Here is a 19,548-nt window from a genome sequence, read left to right as displayed (position 1 = left end):
GGTAGCACCACTAGTAGACGACGTACTAATAAACGTCAAAGACAAGTTGATGATGATTCTTGGATAGTGAAGGAGGACATGCCCGGTGGGCCCCTTGATGGTAGTGTTATTCCTAGTTTCAGAGGCCATGTTGCTCGTATGATATGGGATGGAAAGGAGAGAAACTTGCTAAGGTGTCTGAATAGGGAAAGAGCATGTTACCAGCTTCAGTCATGGTTTGTCGCGCTTTCATCCGAGCAGGTTGCAGTGGTTGAGGGTACAGGCTTGTCACACTTGCCTAGGTGTATGTTTGGACACCTTGATATACCTCTTATTTGTGCATTTGTGGAGCGGTGGCAACCTGACACTAACACATTTCACTTCCCTTTTGGAGAGATGACTATTACTCTACATGATATCTGGCACATTTTGCGCATCCCAATGGATGGGCGTATAGTTTCTGCTCAGGCTACTAGTGAGGAGTTGCGCATACATGCTATGCAGTTTCTTGGAGTGGATAGAGATACACTTTTGGCACCTCCTACACCGCACTATTGTAGTGGTGCGATTTCCATTGATTCCATTATCAACATTTTCTCAAAGCGTAGTCCTGAAACGCAACTTATGGGTTACATGTTACTATTGTTTGGTTCTATGTTATTTGTAGACAAGAGTGCTAGTAGGGTACGACTAGCTGACATCCTCGAGCTCATTCATGGGTGGATGATATTTCAGATTATGCATGGGGAGTCGCCACTTTGGCGAACTTATATCGCCAGTTAGGGATTGCGAGCAGGAGTATGTGCTCAGGCATTGCTGGTTGTTTGACATTACTACAGGCTTGGATATATGAGCATTTCCCACCGTTTCGGCCTCATAGGGAGCGGTTAGTTTGTGCATCTCATGGGGCTCGTGCCTCTACTTGGAGTGTTAAGAAGGAGGGCTTTTCTGATGCTCGATTGAGATCTTTTCATCATCAGTTAGACGAGTTTGATTCGAACATGGTAAATTATAACACTTTCTACATATTTTCATTAAACAACGGTTAATGCGACTTTATTAATGTTTTTACCTCATTCCTTGCAGGTGGTTTGGCTACTCTATGGTCCAAAGCCAGCCTCAGATGTTCCTAGGACTGTATTTACTGGATGGCTTCGTTATCGAGATGTCATTGAGCCATACATGCCCGATCGTGTCTTACGACATTTGGTTATGTACAGACAATTCCTATGCCTATTAACCGTCCAGATTTCGCGTACAGGCCTGCAGATTCGAAATTGTATGAAGTTAAGTGGAATGTCTCGAGTGTTGACAATGCTTGGACCTTGTATCCTAGAGGTTTCCGGCTGATTCTTGCAGAGTTCCAGCGCGCTCAGTGTTCCTCTGATGTTGTGGATGGTTATTATGATTGGTTCACTTACGTGGCACATATCTTTGTTGTTCCAGGAGTGGATGCGGTGTTTCCTGCAGTTCCTGATAGGACACTCCCAGTTTATGTAAGTTAATATTATTTTACTTTAATTTTAATTTATCATATATCTCAAGTTTTGGTACTTATTAATATCTCATTTGCAGTGGATGGGACGGATTGCTCAGGCCATTGAGGGTTGCGTCGACTGCCATCCACGTGTTGCTGATGTGCTGAAAGAATGGGATGAGTATGCTAGATGATTATGTTTTATTGATGCACTTTATATTTTGTACTGGACGATTTGCTACTATTTTATGTTTTAGATTTGTTATGTAATTGATGGACTTGACTATGTCACTATAACTTTTAGATACTTTTATGTACTAGTTTTTATTTGTTTATTTATTTTTTGTCTAAATTGGTAAGCAACTACTATAAATAAGCATATAACATAAGCAATTTCTTAATGTTAAGCATATAATAAACTACATTAAAAATGTAAGAAATTGATTAAAGTGAATTCCAATGTATCCTCCTCCTAAGATGATGAAGTAGATGCTACTATTAGTTGATCCCAATTTGCCCTCCTTTCTTGATAAAGCTGCTCCCAACCAATCACACTTTGATCTCTATACATAAACCATGGATCAACAATAGGAGGTACTGGATAGTTTGGCGATAGATCAAGTCGAACATAATGGCGACCAATGTGTGCAATGGTAATCTCAATCCGAGGTCGATCATTAGTAGACGGGGCTCGCAATGGTAGAACTGTCATACACGGATACAACTCTCTTCGTGGGCCAACTCCGTAAACCATAACTGCACAATTCCAAAAATTTGCAATTGGGTACAAATCATCAGGCAAGTCCATGTAATGGTTCGCGCCACAATGTCAACCGTTCCAGGTGATAAGATCAATTGCTTGATCCAAGCCTCCGTGATACAAATGTATGTACTCTGGTCGATTGGCCTTAACCTCGTTCACAATTAAATACCGAGCTTGTATCCAATTGTCTTGCCAACCTAATAAAAAATTAAACAACAAAATTTTAAGTAAAATCATTGGAATATAATGTGACACTTACTTAATATGCAAAGTCTTACCTAAGAAAAAGTCTGCAACACATCGAAATCCACAATTTCCGTCACCCATTACATTGTTCCAATCCTCCACAAATGGTTTGATGATATCGGGAAGCCCATAAAGGTAAGGAAAATCTGAAATGTCTCTTCCTCCTGATGAATAACGAATTATTATTTTTGTAGTTAACATAAACATCAAAGTATAGTAAAATAAACAAAAAATTACAAAAACATAGAGTACACTTACCTCGACCTCCACTACGACCACCATCACCGCGTCCCCCATTACGACCACGACGCCCACGAGTACCACGTGTATACTCCCATGCACTATGGTTACGTCGTGTACTATTTGATTATGGTCTCCCTCTAGTAGTTGTGTTCCTAGGCGGCTCATTAACATCAAATTGATTGGAATAATGGAGATGTTCATCTATTAGGCGAGATACAGAACACATGATTGCTGGGTCACTTCTACTCACCCCACGCACAAGACTCTCAAAAAATCGACTGTCCTGTGACTGATGATCGGGGTCATCCAATGGAGTCGGAACACAACCATCCTCACCAATAACTAGTGTCCTATAAAAGGGTTGCACTTGGTCTAAGTAGAAGTATGTCCCCGAATCAATGGCACGACGTATATCACATGCACAAGGAATCTGATGAGTCGTCTTATAAACACATCCACACCGAACATTCACCTCATGACTTAACTCTCTCATTCTTTTCTTCTCATTACAACAACATACAATGGTGAGAGGTACGTCCATTAAGATGTAGTAATGTCATAACATCATATATCCGCCCATGACTGCGTCGACTGCGCTCAAGTGATTGCTTAATCTGTGTGACCTGATATTCAATTGCCTTGTTTACCTTGGCCCATACAGAATCGAGAGAACCAGTTGAAGTTTTCAACCACCCCTTAAAAGATGAATGTGCACTTTCCACTCTACAATTGGTGACATTGCCGAAGTGAAGCACACCATTGGTCCAAAATTTCACAAATTTCTCCTTATGATTGTTTAACCAAGTGTCCTTCACATAAGAAATCACAGCAGGAAATGCTACATAAGATTCCTCCATTTGCCGAACCGCTCTATTATAATCATCCAATGTGGTGGCATTGAGAATTGGATTCCACCTTGTCAACCTGAAAATTTTGCCTTGATCTTTATTATTAGTTATTTTCTTAACTCTATGCTCTACATCGTTGTTAATATGCCATGTGCATAGTAAATGAGTAGTTCCAGGAAATATTTCCCGAATAGGCGACATCAAACCCAACTCAAAATCGGTTATAATGGCCGTAGGCGATACATCACTACCAACCAGCAACTTTAACTTAACTATCACCCATGCATAGCTCGCAGCGCTCTCATCCTTCATAAAAGCATACCCGATCAAGGAATTCATGTTGCAAGATAGAAGTAACACCAACGAGCTACAAAAAAGGCATTTTGTATTTGTTTGTCTTGTAAGTTGAATCAATGCCAATGACCCACGGATACGTGCGTAAGAGCGCTAGAGACGTAGGATGTGCCATAAATACATGAGTCAAAACATTCGTATCCGGGTCAACCAAGCTTCAATGTGTATACTGCGACTCGATACCAAGTTCAAGGAAATATGTAACAACAGCTCGACCGTCAGCATCTTCAAGTCTCAACCGATCCCTAAAGTTGTAAATATGTCTACGATTGGGATGATCATCAGGAAACTGATTCCGCACAGCCGCTAAGATATTTTATGGCTTCACTTTTGCATCAGTCAGGTCACGAACAAGTTGCTTCGCACCCGGACTAAGCTTGCTCATTTGTCGATTGCCTTCTTCATAGACAATTAGCTCATGGTTGAGTTTTCCATATGCATCGGGACCCAAGACAATCTGCCATCCTTCATCATCAGAAACTTTATAACCCTTGATAAAAAACTTGCAACCGCAATGTTGAGTTTTTGTGTTCGGTCGTTGTGCAACACTAAGATATCTATTTTTCACTCTATATATCTCTTGCACCACGATTGCATCTCAAATACAACCATCCGTTATGGTTGTAAAAAATCACAAGTTGAAATTTGAGTGTTTGTGCAATGTCTTTTGCCCATTGTGACAACTCTCGATACGTTGGAAATAATTGATCGGTCTGAAAATGTGGGTAATAATTTACCCCATCACCGCCAAAATCTTCAATAGGATCCTATTAGAAAGAAAAATACAAAGTTAATTAAAATTAAATTTAACTACAAATTAAATTAAATTCAATTGAAAGCAAAAATAATTTTTTTTGTTTTGCAAATTTAAACTACTAATTTTTTTTATTAAGCCATAAATTTACTAATTAAATTAAGTGTATTTTGTTATTTTTAATAATTGTAAGGGGCATGCAAGTCATTTATATCTCGTGAGTGGTCAAGGTAAAGTCGTGGTGTATGATGGTCAAGGTGGAGTCGTGGTGGTGGACCAGACAAGGTGGAGTCGTGGTGGTGCACCAGTCAAGGTGGAGTCGTGGTGGTGGACCAGTCAAGGTGAGTGATGGTATGGGTGGTGGAGCTAATGGTGAAGGTGGAGCAAAGACAAAATTAGTAATGGTTGGATTGTTATGTAATTTTTAAAATTGTAAGGGGCATGAAAGTCATTTAATGCTATAACTTGAGAAATTTCATTGTGGCAAATAGCAATTCACTTTTTAAATGGGGTGATCTCATTTTCTTTCTCTCCTAATAAAATCAGATTCCCCCACCCTATTTTAAGTGAGGTGGTCCCATTTTCTCTCTCCCCTGTCTTTAAGGACCTGTTCTCATTGACTGAACTCAGCTGAACTGAACTGAACTGAATATTTTATAAGAGAAGTAAATTAGGAGCTGAACTGAACTGAGCTGAACTAAACTGAACTGAATTTCAACGTATGAGACCTGACCCTGATTACTTCCCATTATACCAACTAATCTTTGCCCCCTTCACCTTACCACAAAAAAAAAAAAAAAAAAAAAAAAAAAAGAGATAGATAAAATTAGGGGTGGTCGAGGTAGCAATGGCCACCCATATGAATGATAAAATCTATTACTCGTAATTGTCAAGTATAATATGGTGGTAAACTTGGCAAAGTTGGTTTACTTTGGGTTTAAATAGTTTAGAATTCTTTTGTTCATTTTTTTCTTGTGTTCTTATCTTTCTTTCATTTTCAATTTTCGTTGCGAATTGCATATAATCTTTCTATTTTTCCCTTTATGTAATATTCTAACTTTTAAAATATACGATTAAAAAGTACATCAAGAATTTATAACTATTGTCCCGTTTATATAAATTTTCTGGTTCCGCCACTGTTTAAAAATACTTCAATTTGTAAAATAATTTTACTTTAATAGAAGTGAACTTCATACAGCAAAAGTAAGTACAATCCATAATAGTCAGAAAATTCAAATAAAAAAAAATATTAGACAATCAGTAAAAGTTTATTACAATTTAGTATGGAGTATAAATTATTTAAGTTTGACAATTTTTTTTTTTTTTGAAGAGATGACAAAAATAATTTTAATTCATTAAAAACAAATTGAAATCAATAGGACCTAACTATCTTTAGATAAGAGATCTACCACGCACTTTTGCTCTCACAAACAATACTTTTGATCTATCACTATCAAACATTGAAAGAGAATTGAGTACTCCCTTCATTCCATTAGCATTTTTTGTACCATTCATCTGAACAACTTTGTTTAATACTACCTCCGTTTTTATTAGTTTTGAATTTAGCACTATTCACACATGTTTTATGATTTATTTGTAAGGAAAAATTTAGTCAAGTGGGATCTTGTTAAATTCGTCATAGTGTAATATTTTCATAACATCAAGTTTTTATAATTTTTGATTATCGGTAATTAAAGATATTAATGATTTAATTTGTGCATTGACAAACGTGACTAAAAAAACGTGTCAACTAAAAAGAAACGAAGGAAGTACATAAGTAGGGCTGTGCACTGGTCCAAAACCGGACCAGGACCGGAACCCGGAATTGATTTTTTTGGGGACTGAGATCGAACCGTAATCAACCAGTTCGGGTTCCGGTCCAAACTTGTTTATTCCGGTCAAGTCCGATTTTGGACCGGAATGGACCGGTTACATTATTTTTTATTTTTCTTTTTCATTTTAGTATCTTAATACATATATACATTTTTAATGTCTTGTTTTTGTTAGCGTGCTTTCCTATTTTCCACCTAAAATTTATAAATTACAAGTTTTGTACCTAAATTTTTTAGAAATTTAAACATAAAATTTAAAATTTTCACCCAAAAAATTACAAAAATACACTTTCTAGTCCAGAATGAAATATTTCGATTTTTAACCGGACCAGACTGGAATCCCCAATTTGTGAGGACCGAAGACCGGACCAAAACAATCGGTTCGAGCCGGTCCGGTCCAGCTCCGGTCCGGTCCTGGTCGGTTTTCTGGTCCAGGTCCATTTCTGCACACCCCTATACATAAGTAAAAATATAAATTTATAAGTACTTGTGAGAATCGTGTCAATAAATAGATTATTAATTTTTAATTGTTGTAATTTATACTCCATACTTAATAATAATTAAGATATTATTGGTCAATGTTTGCACGCATAAGAAAATGTACTCAATAGAAATAGAGCATTTATTACACAACCGAATGGAGTAATTTAAAAGAAATAGAGAAAATATATTCATACGTTAACGGGGCGTTTGGATTGTGGGAATGGAAATTTAGGGATTAAAAGGTGGGAATGGGATTGGGAATAAATTGATGGGAATACATGAAAATATGTCAATACCTTGTTTGGATAGTAGATGGGAATAAATAGGGAATAAATAACAATTTTACAAAAATACCCTTACTAAGATTTTTTTTTTTTTTAAACAACCCTTACTAAGATTATTATTTCATCCTTTTCATTAATGACAAAAATGTCATTTTCCTCTATTCCCATTTCCATCCATTTATTACCTACTCTTCCTAGGTAATAAAATGGTGGGAATTCACTCATAAATAATCTCATTCCCAAACCCCATTTTATTCCCATTCCCACCAAACAAACAAGGCTTATGTTTTCAGTTGGGATTAAAATTCCCAATCCCACCCTCAATTCCCACTTGCCAAACACCCCCTAAGTGCCTTGATAAGTGGTTGTTCCGCACTCCGTATTTGGAATAAGAAGTTTGGGAACGAACAAACATAGGTTATATATACAACATACCAGTGTATAAGGATTCGAAACCCAGACCTCTAGAATCTGAGGTAAGCAACTTATCAAGTGAGGGTGTTTAGGGGTAGGAATTCCTTACCCTACCCTCTACTCCCAATTGTCACATACAAGCCTATGCAAAAAATGCTCATTAGTAATTACATAAGAACACAAGCCTATGTACGTAGTACAAGACAATGTAATGTAACAATGCTAATTAGCTTAAGCTATTGGTTGAATTCGTCCTTTAACATGGTATCAAGAGTTAGCGTGACACAAAGGTTGCGGGTTGGAGTCTCATCCACCTCGTATATAAACCGATCTTGGGCTTCAACCAGTCAACTTAAGCTTTTGGTTGAATTGATCCTTTAACATATAGTATATCAAAGAATTGTCCACGTCTATCCAGTTAATTAAAGAACTATGACTTGACTTTCCAAATTATGTATATATGTGAATGGTAATTTTTTAAAACCAATTAAAGTAATGTCAATTTCATATGCATGATCATCCAGTTCATTCTCAATGACATTTGCATTTTTAAAATGTTCAGAGATTCTCTAATCCCATTTTTGTACAACAAAGTTATAGCCACTTCCTGAATGCAATGTATCTAAACTGGTTTTTAGTCCGTCTTTTGCAGTCTATAATACTTTTTTAGGTTCATCTTCAGTGTGTACTTACTGAAACTTGTAATTTTTTTTAGCAATTGCTAACCATTTTCTCAAATGGAAAATTTTAATGAGAGGTTGAAAGTTAATTTTCTAAGAACTTGCCAGAATATGCAGGGACAAAAATACTACAAGTTGCTTCTGAAGTCAAATATTAAGCAATCATTTGTTCAAGCTAACTAGTTATTTAACTATAATTATAATACTGTAATAACTAAAAAAAAAAAAAAAAAAAACCAAGGTAGCACATAAATTCTTGAGTAACATATAGACCTTAAGCTTGATATTAATGAACAAACGAAATAGGAGGCAGGACTTTGAAGGAGATGATCCGAGTTTACCTTAGGGGCTTCGTAGCTGTTCTAGCTCTTGCAGTGCTTGTACATTCACAGCAGGATCACACAGGTTTTGTTACAGTGTGTTTTTTACGAATCATAATTTATAATAGTGTATGAGTGTATGAGTCTAACACAATATCCTGCTTTTTATTTCCGTTCTTGGTGATTTTTATCAGGATTTATAAGCATTGATTGTGGATAAGATACAGGCTACACAGATGAATCGACAACCTTAGATTATGCACCAGATGAACTATATATTGATACTGGCATAAATGTCGACGTATCTCCACCCTACAGAGTACCAACCCTGCAGCAGCAGCTTCAGAATGTCAGAAGCTTTCCTAAGGGATCAAAGAATTATTATACCCTTAGATCATCTCAAGGAAAAGGCGCTAACTATTTGGTCAGAGCTATTTTTATGTATGGAAATTATGATTTCCTTGATAATCCTCCCACATTTGAGCTGCACCTTGGGGTTGATGTTTGGGACACAATAAAATTAGACAACTCGTCTCATATTGTGATGAAGGAAATGATACACTCACCATCTACAGATTTCTTATATGTTTGTCTTGCTAACATTGGGTCTGGAACTCCTTTTATATCAGCATTGGAACTCAGGCAGGTAAATGACTCGATCTATAAAAGGGAATCCGGATCTCTTGAACTTCTCTATCGATATTATTCTCACAAAACATCTGTGGATAACATAAGGTGAGTTTATCACAAAGTTTTCAATGTTATTGTTTTTAATTCTTGGTATAATCTGGCTTTAATGTAACATGTAGAAGTAACATAGTTCATTATTAGTACCTCAATATATCATAACAAGATCAGTTTACCTCCTGTATTATTAATTGAATCATCATATTCATTTTTCACCACATTTCAGGTACAATGATGATATATTTGATCGAATTTGGGAACCAATGTACTTGGTTAATGGGAGCCAAATCAGTACCGAATTTGATGTCATATCTACCCTCAATGTGTTTCAATTGCCACCATCAGTAATGAAAGCAGCAATCATACCAGTAAATGTTAGTGAGCCTATTCACTTCACCTACACACCCACTACAAATAAGAGCTTGGAATTTTATATCTACCTTCATTTGGCTGAGCTTTCGACACTCAGTGCTAATCAAGTCAGGGAGTTCAATGTTACTGTCAACGGCCTGCATCTTTATGGACCGTATGTCCCACTGTACTTGACAGCTGATACCATATACAACAACAAAGCACTTACTGGCTCGCAGCTTGATGTTTTTATCCAGAGCACTGAGAGATCCACCCTTCCACCAATCTTGTTAAAAATGTAATCTAGAAAAATCTAATTAGTAAAATCTACAATTAGCTAGATATTTCTAGAATAGCCTAGTGTCTTAAGAGAAATCTAGAGAAAGCTAGTAGATAGGAGTAGAGTAGTATGTCGGTGAAGGAGCATGTAAACCGACCTACACCACTATATATACTAGCACTTGGTCATGCAAATGTAAGCTATCCCCATGCAATAATACTTCAAATTTTATCCCACCACTACTTCCACTCACCTAAATTCTAACATTTGGTATCAAGAGCCACAAATTCTCAAAGCCTTTCCTACAATATCATACACATATTAGCCCAAACACAACATAATATATAATGGCCAATAACAATGTAAGTTTTCCCATTCCAACTTTCGGGGGAGAAAGTTATGATTTTTGGAAGATCAAAATGAAGACAATGTTAAGATCATATGGACTATGGAGTTATGCCGATAAAGGCTATAACGAACCTGAAGATGAAAGCAGTCTAAGTGATGCTCAAAGAAGAGACTTGAGGAGGAAAGGATGAAGGATGCATTGGCATTATATCTCATACAAAATGCGGTGAAAGATACCATTTTTCCAAGAATTATGAGGGCTAATACAACAAAGGAGGCCTGGGAGATTCTACAACAAGAGTTCCAGGGAGATAGCAACGTGAGAAGTATCAAACTTCAATCTTTAAGAAGAGATTTTGAAAATTTAAAGATGAAAGATAATGAGTTGGTTAAAGATTATTTTTCAAGAATTATCGAGATTGTTAATCAAATGAAATCATATGGAGAAGAAATTTCGGATGAAAAAATTGTGAAGAAAATTTTAGTATAATTAAATGACAAATTTGATAATATAGTTACAATAATTGAAGAAACAAAAGAATTATCCAACATAACTGTTGAACAACTTATGGGATCTCTAGAGTCCCATGAACAAAGAAAAAATCGTCAAAGTAATGATGAAGACATGATGGAGACCGCGCTTGCAACAAAATTTTCTCTTAAACCAGGAGAAATCAAGAAAAATGGGTCCATGAAGAAGGCCGAGGGTGAAGATGAAGAAGATTCACCATAATACAAAGGTATGGAGAATAAATTATTTTGTAAAATTTGTAAGAGAACTAACCATGATAGTGCAGATTGCTACTTCAAAGGAAAAGCACAATGTTGGATATGCAAAAAGTTCGGCCATGTTGGAAAGAATTGCAGGTTCAAGAAAGCTGATGTGGAAATTGCCAATTTTGGCAAGGAAGATAATGAAGAAAGCTTGTTTTGAAGAAGAAAATAAGAGGTTGCTAATGACAAGTGCATTAGCAGAAATATTTGGTGATATGAGCACCAAAATTAAAAGGAAAAATAAAGGAGATATATTCGAAAGGAGAATTTGGGAGATCTCTGGTGACACGAGCATCAGATCAGTTAGAAAGATGGTAACACGAGTACCAAAATTAAACAACAAAATTAAGGTTGGTAACATGAGTACCAACACAATGACAAGAAGAAAAGTCAAGATTAGAAGTTGTCGGTGACAACAAGAAGAAACAACATCAGAGGCCGTTGGTGACAAGAGCATCAACAAAACCGAAAGAATATTTTGAGAAGACGACGTACAGTTTAGAGTACAAGATTTTCAGATTAAGGGGGAGTGTTAAAAATGTAATCTAGAAAAATCTAATTAGTAAAATCTACAATTAGCTAGATATTTCTAGAATAGCCTAGTGTCTTAAGAGAAATCTAGAGAAAGCTAGTAGATAGGAGTAGAGTAGTATGTCGGTGAAGGAGCATGTAAACCCACCTACACCACTATATATACTAGCACTTGGTCATGCAAATGTAAGCTATCCCCATGCAATAATACTTCAAATTTTATCCCACCACGACTTCCACTCACCTAAATTCTAACAAATCTTAAATGCTGTGGAGATTTTTAGCATTAAGAAGCTTTCGAAACTTTCAACCAATCAACTTGATGGTAATTTCTTGCTCATTTTAGTCATGTAACATAACTTATTTTCTTGACTATTAGCTCATTCACTTCATCAGTTATTCATCTTGAGTTTTGTCAGAGTAATTTATTTTCTTAACTATTAGTTGATACTATGCGAAACATCAAGCTGTCTTATACCCTGACAAAGGATTGGCAAGGTGATCCGTGTGTGCCAAAGGCTTACCGGTGGACTGGAATAAACTGCAGCTATGAAACTTCTAGTTCCCCTAGAATAATATCTCTGTAAGCTTCTGAATTTTTACTAAAAATAAGTATAAAGTATCTTAATAACTAATGTTTCTAAAATAGAAATCAGACCACTATATAGTTAATCTTTTCCACTTTGTGGTCAGGAATTTGAGTTCAGAAGGACTTACTGGTGACATCGCGACTTCAATTTCAAATCTTACTGCCTTACAAGTCCTGTAATGTTTCGACAAACATTTAAGTTTTATTCCTGGTGTTTCTGAACTGCATTGGCAAAAAAAATCAGTTGTTCTATTGCTACGCTAAGTCCTTTATTGTTCTCTTATATAGTTATATTAATATATGACTTGGTATTTGTTTCAGGAATTTGTCAAATAATAAACTAAGTGGAAACATACCTGAGTTCCTTACAGAATTGCCTTCACTGAGAATCTTGTAAACCCCCCTTGTCTTTCATTGTTTTAATGGTTATCAAACAGTTCAATATAAGTAGACTTATTTCAGAATTATTTCCAGGAATCTTTCAGGAAATAGCTTCAATGGATCAGTTCCCGAACTTCTGCTTGAAAGATCCAGAAAAGGATCACTTTCCTTGAGGTAATCTTCTATAAATGAAAAGAGGATATTGTTTTCTTTTCTAGTTAACTTACTGTATTACATCTATTTCTGAAAAAGGTAATTCAATTTTAGCAACTTAGTCAACTAACACAACTTTGTTACCCTGTCAATGAAAGTGTGGAGAATAACCCAGCTCTTTGCTCGAGCACATCATGTACTTCACAGAAGAAAAAGAAAGCCTTCATTGCACTGGTAGCAGCCTGTGTTGCTCTCTTTGTCCTACTTACAGCTGGGTTTTTTTTCATTTTTGGTCTACACAAGAAGAAAGAAGCAAAGTATGAAACTAATACATTCTAATGTTGATCTTTCTCTTATAAATTGGTTAGCTACAACACTGTTCTCAAAAAGATCATAGCAGGATCATTTCATGCAGAATCATCAATAATAGAAGCTAAGAAACCTCCAACTACAACCAGCATACAAAAATCCAGTTATAGTCAAGGGAAGGGTGGATTAGCGCGATTTACTTACTCTGAGATAACAAACCTGACAAGAGGCTTCCGGAGAGAACTAGGAAAAGGTGGATTTGGAGTTGTTTACTATGGCTGCTTGAAAGATGGGGTGGAAGTTGCTGTCAAGATGCTCTCTCCTTCAATTAATGCTTCAGAACAATATAGTACTGAGGTTAATTGTGATCAAAACTGCACTACTAAAGCTACATTTTATCCTGAAACATATAAAATTGACAGGATTTTTCAATTTGAGTGACAGGTTGAACTCTTGATGTCCATTCGCCATAAGAACTTGGTCTCTCTAATCGGCTACTGCGAGGAAGGAGCCCATTTAGCCCTCATATATGAGTACATGGCTAAGGGAAACTTGCAAACCGTTCTCTCAGGTATATAAAACTACTCATCAATTGTTCTTACTCCTGTACTATTTGTTTCTGAACAGAAAAATTCATTGTTTTTCAATAAAACAACTAATATTAAAACTGGTGGGACAAATGCAGCATCAGAATTTTTGAGTTGGAAAGACAGGCTACAGATAGCAATCGATTCTGCACAAGGTTAGCGATCTAAGTAACAGCTATCCTGATTTAGTTTTATAAATCCAAGCTCGTATTTATCAGATAATAACAACTACTTTGTATGCTGGATTGTATTGCAGGACTAGAGTACTTGCACAATGGTTGCAGGCCACCTATAGTCCATAGAGACGTTAAGACTCCAAACATTCTACTAAACAAAAATCTCCAGGCATAGATAGCTGATTTCGGTCTGTCCAAAATCTTTCCTGATGAAAATAAATCTTACATATCAACAAGAGTCATTGGCACAACAGGCTATCTCGATCCCCAGTAAGTCCATACAGTATACATCACATTATTACCAAGAACTGAATGCATTTTACCTAATAATATGACTTATATATGTTCATTTTGTGTAGGTATCACATTACACAACAGCTGAATGAGAAAAGTGATGTATACAGTTTCGGCGTAGTCCTATTGGAGTTGATCACAGGTAAAACAGCAATCATGAAAAAAGATGATGAACAAACTAGTTTGGTTAGGTGGGTTAGTCCATTACTTGAAAGAGGAGACATTTGGAGCATCGTCGACAAAAGACTGCAAAATGTGCACAACCCCAATTCCCTTTGGAGGGTCACAGACATAGCTCTGGCATGTGTTAAGCTGACTGCAGTGGAAAGGCCAACAATGAGTCACATTGTTACAGAACTGAAAGAGTGCTTAGAAATGGAGCTGAATGAAGGAAACTTGATAATAGAATCTGATAAAAATTCAATTGAGATGAGCCCGGCTATTACTTACACAGCAATGGCTCCTGCAGCTCGTTAACATAGCCCAAACAAGGTTACATCCTAAAACTAATCGACAAAATTATAAATTTGCTTTTACTTTATAGATGTGACACTACTCATCAAGTAATTTGTGGCTATTTTTTTACATAATAAATTGTGCTTCTTTTTTTTTTTTTTTTTTTTTTTTTTTTTTTTTTTTTTTTTTTTTTTAAATTGCAAAGTTTGGAATTTTACACTTATTCATGCACAACATTCTTTTGATCGTTCTTGTGATTTATACTAAGAAAATATTATCATATGGGATCACTTAGATTAGCTCCGAAATGCACCTTCATAATATCAACTAAAAACTCTTCTGTTTCATGCTTCCACTATTTTTAACCAATTAACCAATAATATCTTAGTTACAAAGAAGTAAAAAATTATAAATCATGTTGATTTTTCGAAAGTTTATTATAAATCAAGACAAGTCTAACAAAACCCTGTTTGTCTATTATAATATATAATGTTGGAAATTTTGTGAAAAACTACCTATTATATTCCAGAATTTGCGAGAAAGTACCTATTAAAAAAAATGTTATAATTAACTACCTAATTTTCGAAAAATGTTGTAATTTACTACCTTACGCCGGATTATGAAGGAGTTTGACCAAAGTTCTCCGGTGTTGACTTGGTCACGTGATACTTAATGACCCTTTTCTTTCACCAAGTGTCACGTTTGACGCCGGAGAATTTTGGTCAAACTCATTCATAATCCGGCGTAAAGGTAGTAAATTACAACATTTTTAAAAAAATTAGGTAGTCAATTACAACATTTTTTTTAATAGGTAGTTTCTCGCAAATTCTGGATTATATTAGGTAGTTTTTCACAAAATTTCCTCGTTTGGTTGCATAAGAAGTGAAAAGAATTTAAAAATGAAGGGATTGTTTGGTTGACAATAAAAAGTGTAAATGAGGGAATTGCACATTTATGGGAAGTGCAGCTTCCTACTAAACATGGGAAGTTAATTACCCAACCCCCCTTGGTAAGTCAAAATTCTCATAATTTGTAACTTCGTTCATGCCAACCAAACAAGTTTTGCAATTCTTAGGAATTTGATGTAGGTATATTTACTTCCCATAAAATACAAATTCCTATGGGAAGTAAATTCCCATAGCAACCAAACACCAGTAGAGGTTATATAGCATGTGAAGGATCTACAGTGAAATGTTTCATCTAAAAGATAGACATAGCTCCTGGCATGATTTTTACTTTATTTTATTTATTTATTTATTTATTTATTTTTTGAAGAAGAAATAGATGATGCATGTAAAGGGGTGTACATAGTTCATGTTCAAGGTCAAGTTCATTTAACACTAGTAGAAAAAAAGCATTAGGCACCCCCCATATGGTACCGGTTCAGGCTAAACCGGTGCCAAAAACCGGTCCAGAAATGGGCGGGATTTTAGAAGAAGAGAAAAGGCACCGGTTTGGCCTGAACCGGTGCCTAAAATTAAAATGGCACCGGTTTGAACCGGTGCCAATTGAACCGGACCCATTTTAAAAAAAAAAACGCGGACTCTCTTCTTCTTCTCCTTCCTCTCTTTCTTTTCTTTCTCTTTCATTCCTTCTTCAATTCCGTCTTACTGTTTCATTGCTGGGTTTCGAAATTACATCCTTCAATCCTTCCTCTCTCTCCCTCCACCACCAGCCGTCACCTTCACCGGCGGCCACCAGGGGTTTCGAAAACCGGCCTAGTTCAATCCTTCCTCTCTCTGTTTTCCCTTTCTTTCTCTTTCGAAAATAAACCACCACCTAGCCGCGCCACCCCCCTGAGGCTCCTCCACCACCGAGCCGCGCCACCAGCCTGAGTGTCCTCCTCCATTTGCCGTGAGTGCTGCTGCGCCTCCTCCATTATGAACTTAGCTGCTGCCCTAATTTTCTCCTCCACCACCTAGCTGCGCCACCCCCCTGAGGCTCCTCCACCACCGAGCCGCACCACCGGCCTGAGGGTCACCATCGAGTCTCCTCCTAGCTAGCTGCTGCCCTAATTGTTCAAGGTTTATTTTTAATTTTTTTTTTACATTATTTTCCAATTATATAATTATATATATTAATTTGTTTTGTATTTTGAACCATTGTTAGTAAATTAAAATTTAGGTTTGAATATAATTTTTCTCAATTTTAGGTTTGAATATAATTGAAAAATTGTGAAAATATTAGAGATTAGTAACCTTGTTACTTAATTAGTTGGATTTTATTATGTTTTAATGGTTAATTTAATGTGTTTTGGTGGATACTTTTGAAATAATTATAGAAAATATATTAACCTTGGTACTTAATTAAATAGGTGAAATTTGGTATTTTACTTTTAATGTTTAATTTGAAGTTGTTTTGATGGATTATTTTGAATAAGTTAGAGATTAGTTAACTTTGTTATTAAATTAGTTGAATTTTGGAATGTTTAAACGGTTAACATTAAGTTGTTATATGCGATCAGACCACAACGAATGAATTTCAGAATGAGGTAGTTTGATTAAAAGTTAGTAATAGTTTCATTGCAAATATAGTTTAGTTATCATGTATATAGGAGCATAAGTAGGCGAAAATGATATATTTGTAGTTTGAAATTGCCTAAGTGTACTCATTATCATGCATATACAAGGTTATAGGACCATAAGTAGGTGAAACTGGCATAAATAGCTTCTACTTAACCCAACTCCTTTGTTTTGTGTATGAACTAACATTTATTCATTCTAACAACCTATTTTCCATATGTAGATTGAAATTGGCATTTTGTACTCATTATCATGCATATACAAGGTTATAGGATCATAATAAGTAGGTGAAAATGGCTAAAATAGCTTCTACATAACCATAATAACAATCATGCATATACTTTACTATACACTAATATTGTTTTATGATTGCTTTGACATGTGCTTATATCTCATGGCGGACGATCATGATCCTCGTTTGGTAGAGGACATTGACGATGATGAGTATGAGGACGAGTACGAGGATGACGACTCCGATGATAGTGATGCTCCTTATGATGTGAATAAGGAGGATGACTTGGGTGAGCCAGAGAATCAGGCTCAAGATGAGTTCGAGCGTAGGCTTGACGATTTTGAAATGTCAGCTGAACGTGCACCGGCCATTGAAAATACAACACGTGAGATTGTTGGTGAGAACTCGACTCCTGAAAGTCAAGGCCAAGGACAAGATGAAAACAACACAGGTGGTGGAGGGGGGGAAAAGGCACCGGCTGAAAGAAAAACAAAGGGTCCGACGAGAAGCTTTAAGAAACCGGACGGTCCCATGGTCTTAGAGTATGACAACAAAGGCCAACCCGGGCTCAAATGGCGTTGACAATATGCTAATCAAGTTGGCTTATGTTCGCGGAAAATCCCCATTACACTTGTAATGCGGCAAGTACCTCCGGGTTTGATTCAAGCATTTTGGGATGATACAAGGGTAAGTGTGTTTTTGGCACATTTAGACAATTTAAGATACCTTAACCTTATGATTGTTTTTAAATAGAAACTAATAATCGGTTTTAATTTGTGCTTGCAGAGGCAGTTTTCTATTCCTAATGATCCCGAGAAGAAAAGGGTGTTTGTCTCTTTATTAGGGGAAAGATTCAGAGGCTTTAAGACCAAGTTGACTAATCGGTGGATCCATAAGAAGAAGAAGGTGCAAACAAAGAAGAAGAATGCCAAAGAGGATAACCGTCTCCCGTGGAAAATATGGTCGACTGTGTCAAAAGATGATTGGGAAGAGTTCGTTAGAATGAAGAGTCAAAAGAGAGCCATTGTAAGTTTGTGTAAATCTGATGTCAATTGAATAATAGCTTGACATTTTTTGTATTAATGAGACTAACATTTTTTGTTTTGTAGGAACTTCGAGAGCAAAATCAAGCGAATGCAGAAAAGAAGGAATACGTTCATCGTATGGGTCCTAAGACTTTTGCTGAAAAGAGACCTGAGTGGGCCGCTTCGGGTTTATACCCTAAAGCGCTTCTAGTGGCATCGAAGGAACCCTCTAGTTCCACGATCACTACCTTGGTGAGTCGTGCCGGTGATTTCTTTTGTTCTCTCCATTCGTTTGATAAGAAAACCGGAAAATGGTTCATCAAGGGTCCGGAAGCCAAAAAACTGGCGGATAAGCTAGTAAGTTACCTATGAATTGTTGAAATTAAGTCACTTTTGCATCTAATCACTGTACAAACCATTAACTGTTTTACTGACCTCATTTTTCCTTATGCTATAGCTTGAGCACACTCAAGAGATGGTGGAGGGAAAATTTGAACCAAGTGTGGAGAATGACCCTTTCACCATGGCTTTGGGAAGGCCATACCATTCAGGACGAGTAGTAGGTTCGGGAGGGTCATTGCTTGGATGGAATAAGGTGATGGGTCCCGAATACACAAAATCGGGTACATCTCGAGCCAGTGTTAACTCACCGGGGGAGTTGGATGCCAAGGTGGCATCAATTAAGGAACAAGTACACAACGAGTTAGTTGGTGAATTGAATGCTTGGGCGAAGCTGATGAACTTACCGACTTTGCCGTTTCTCACTCGTACCCCGGTCGACTCATGTTCTGAACCAAAAGGACAAGGAGAAGGTGATAGACATGGAGGAGATGAGAAACGTGGTGAAGATGTGCCACCTCAGGTAAAATCAATTGGGTTATTAAAAATTTTAAAATACCGAGTTAATTGAGATTTTAGGTGCAATGATTGATGTACTGTTGCAGGTTCCTACTCCTACACATGCGGACTCGAGGGAGCTTGAAAATCCAACACCGCATGAATTTCCAGAGTTACAGGTGATTTGTAACCCTCTACCTTAATGAATTTTGTTATATCTATGTTGTTGTAAAAGTCCTATTTAACTATTTTCTTTTTATATATATACTTGTGTAGGAAGACACCCGGTGTGCACTTCTAGCCCCGGGGCATGCAAATAGTACCGTGTTGAGTTTGGTG

At 36.6% G+C, this 19,548-nt stretch overlaps 1 protein-coding gene and 1 pseudogene across 1 annotated transcript; both read left to right on the top strand.

The window, feature by feature from the left end:
• The first annotated feature begins 8,683 nt into the window (after positions 1 to 8,683).
• On the top strand, positions 8,684 to 10,017 carry LOC110715627 (putative leucine-rich repeat receptor-like protein kinase At2g19210). Its single transcript, XM_021894213.1, has 3 exons — positions 8,684 to 8,762; positions 8,905 to 9,412; positions 9,591 to 10,017. Exons 1-3 carry the CDS (start codon positions 8,684 to 8,686, stop codon positions 10,015 to 10,017), a joined length of 1,014 nt encoding a protein of 337 aa, XP_021749905.1.
• Positions 10,010 to 19,229, top strand: LOC110715626 (annotated as a pseudogene).
• Positions 19,230 to 19,548: the final 319 nt, after the last annotated feature.

This window comes from Chenopodium quinoa, unplaced genomic scaffold (assembly GCF_001683475.1).
Source record: "Chenopodium quinoa cultivar QQ74 unplaced genomic scaffold, ASM168347v1, whole genome shotgun sequence".
NCBI lineage: Eukaryota > Viridiplantae > Streptophyta > Magnoliopsida > Caryophyllales > Amaranthaceae > Chenopodium > Chenopodium quinoa.
Note: the sequence above shows the minus strand (reverse complement) of the source record. Positions and strands in the feature narration are given on the sequence as shown.

Bases quoted from the DNA above. Each gene is read 5' to 3' on its own strand.
- LOC110715627 (XM_021894213.1), top strand. From the start codon at position 8,684: ATGATCCGAGTTTACCTTAGGGGCTTCGTAGCTGTTCTAGCTCTTGCA. The intron at 8,763-8,904 runs GTTTTGTTACAG...GATAAGATACAG, and splicing joins TTCACAGCAGGATCACACAG to GCTACACAGATGAATCGACA. The intron at 9,413-9,590 runs GTGAGTTTATCA...ACCACATTTCAG, and splicing joins ACATCTGTGGATAACATAAG to GTACAATGATGATATATTTG.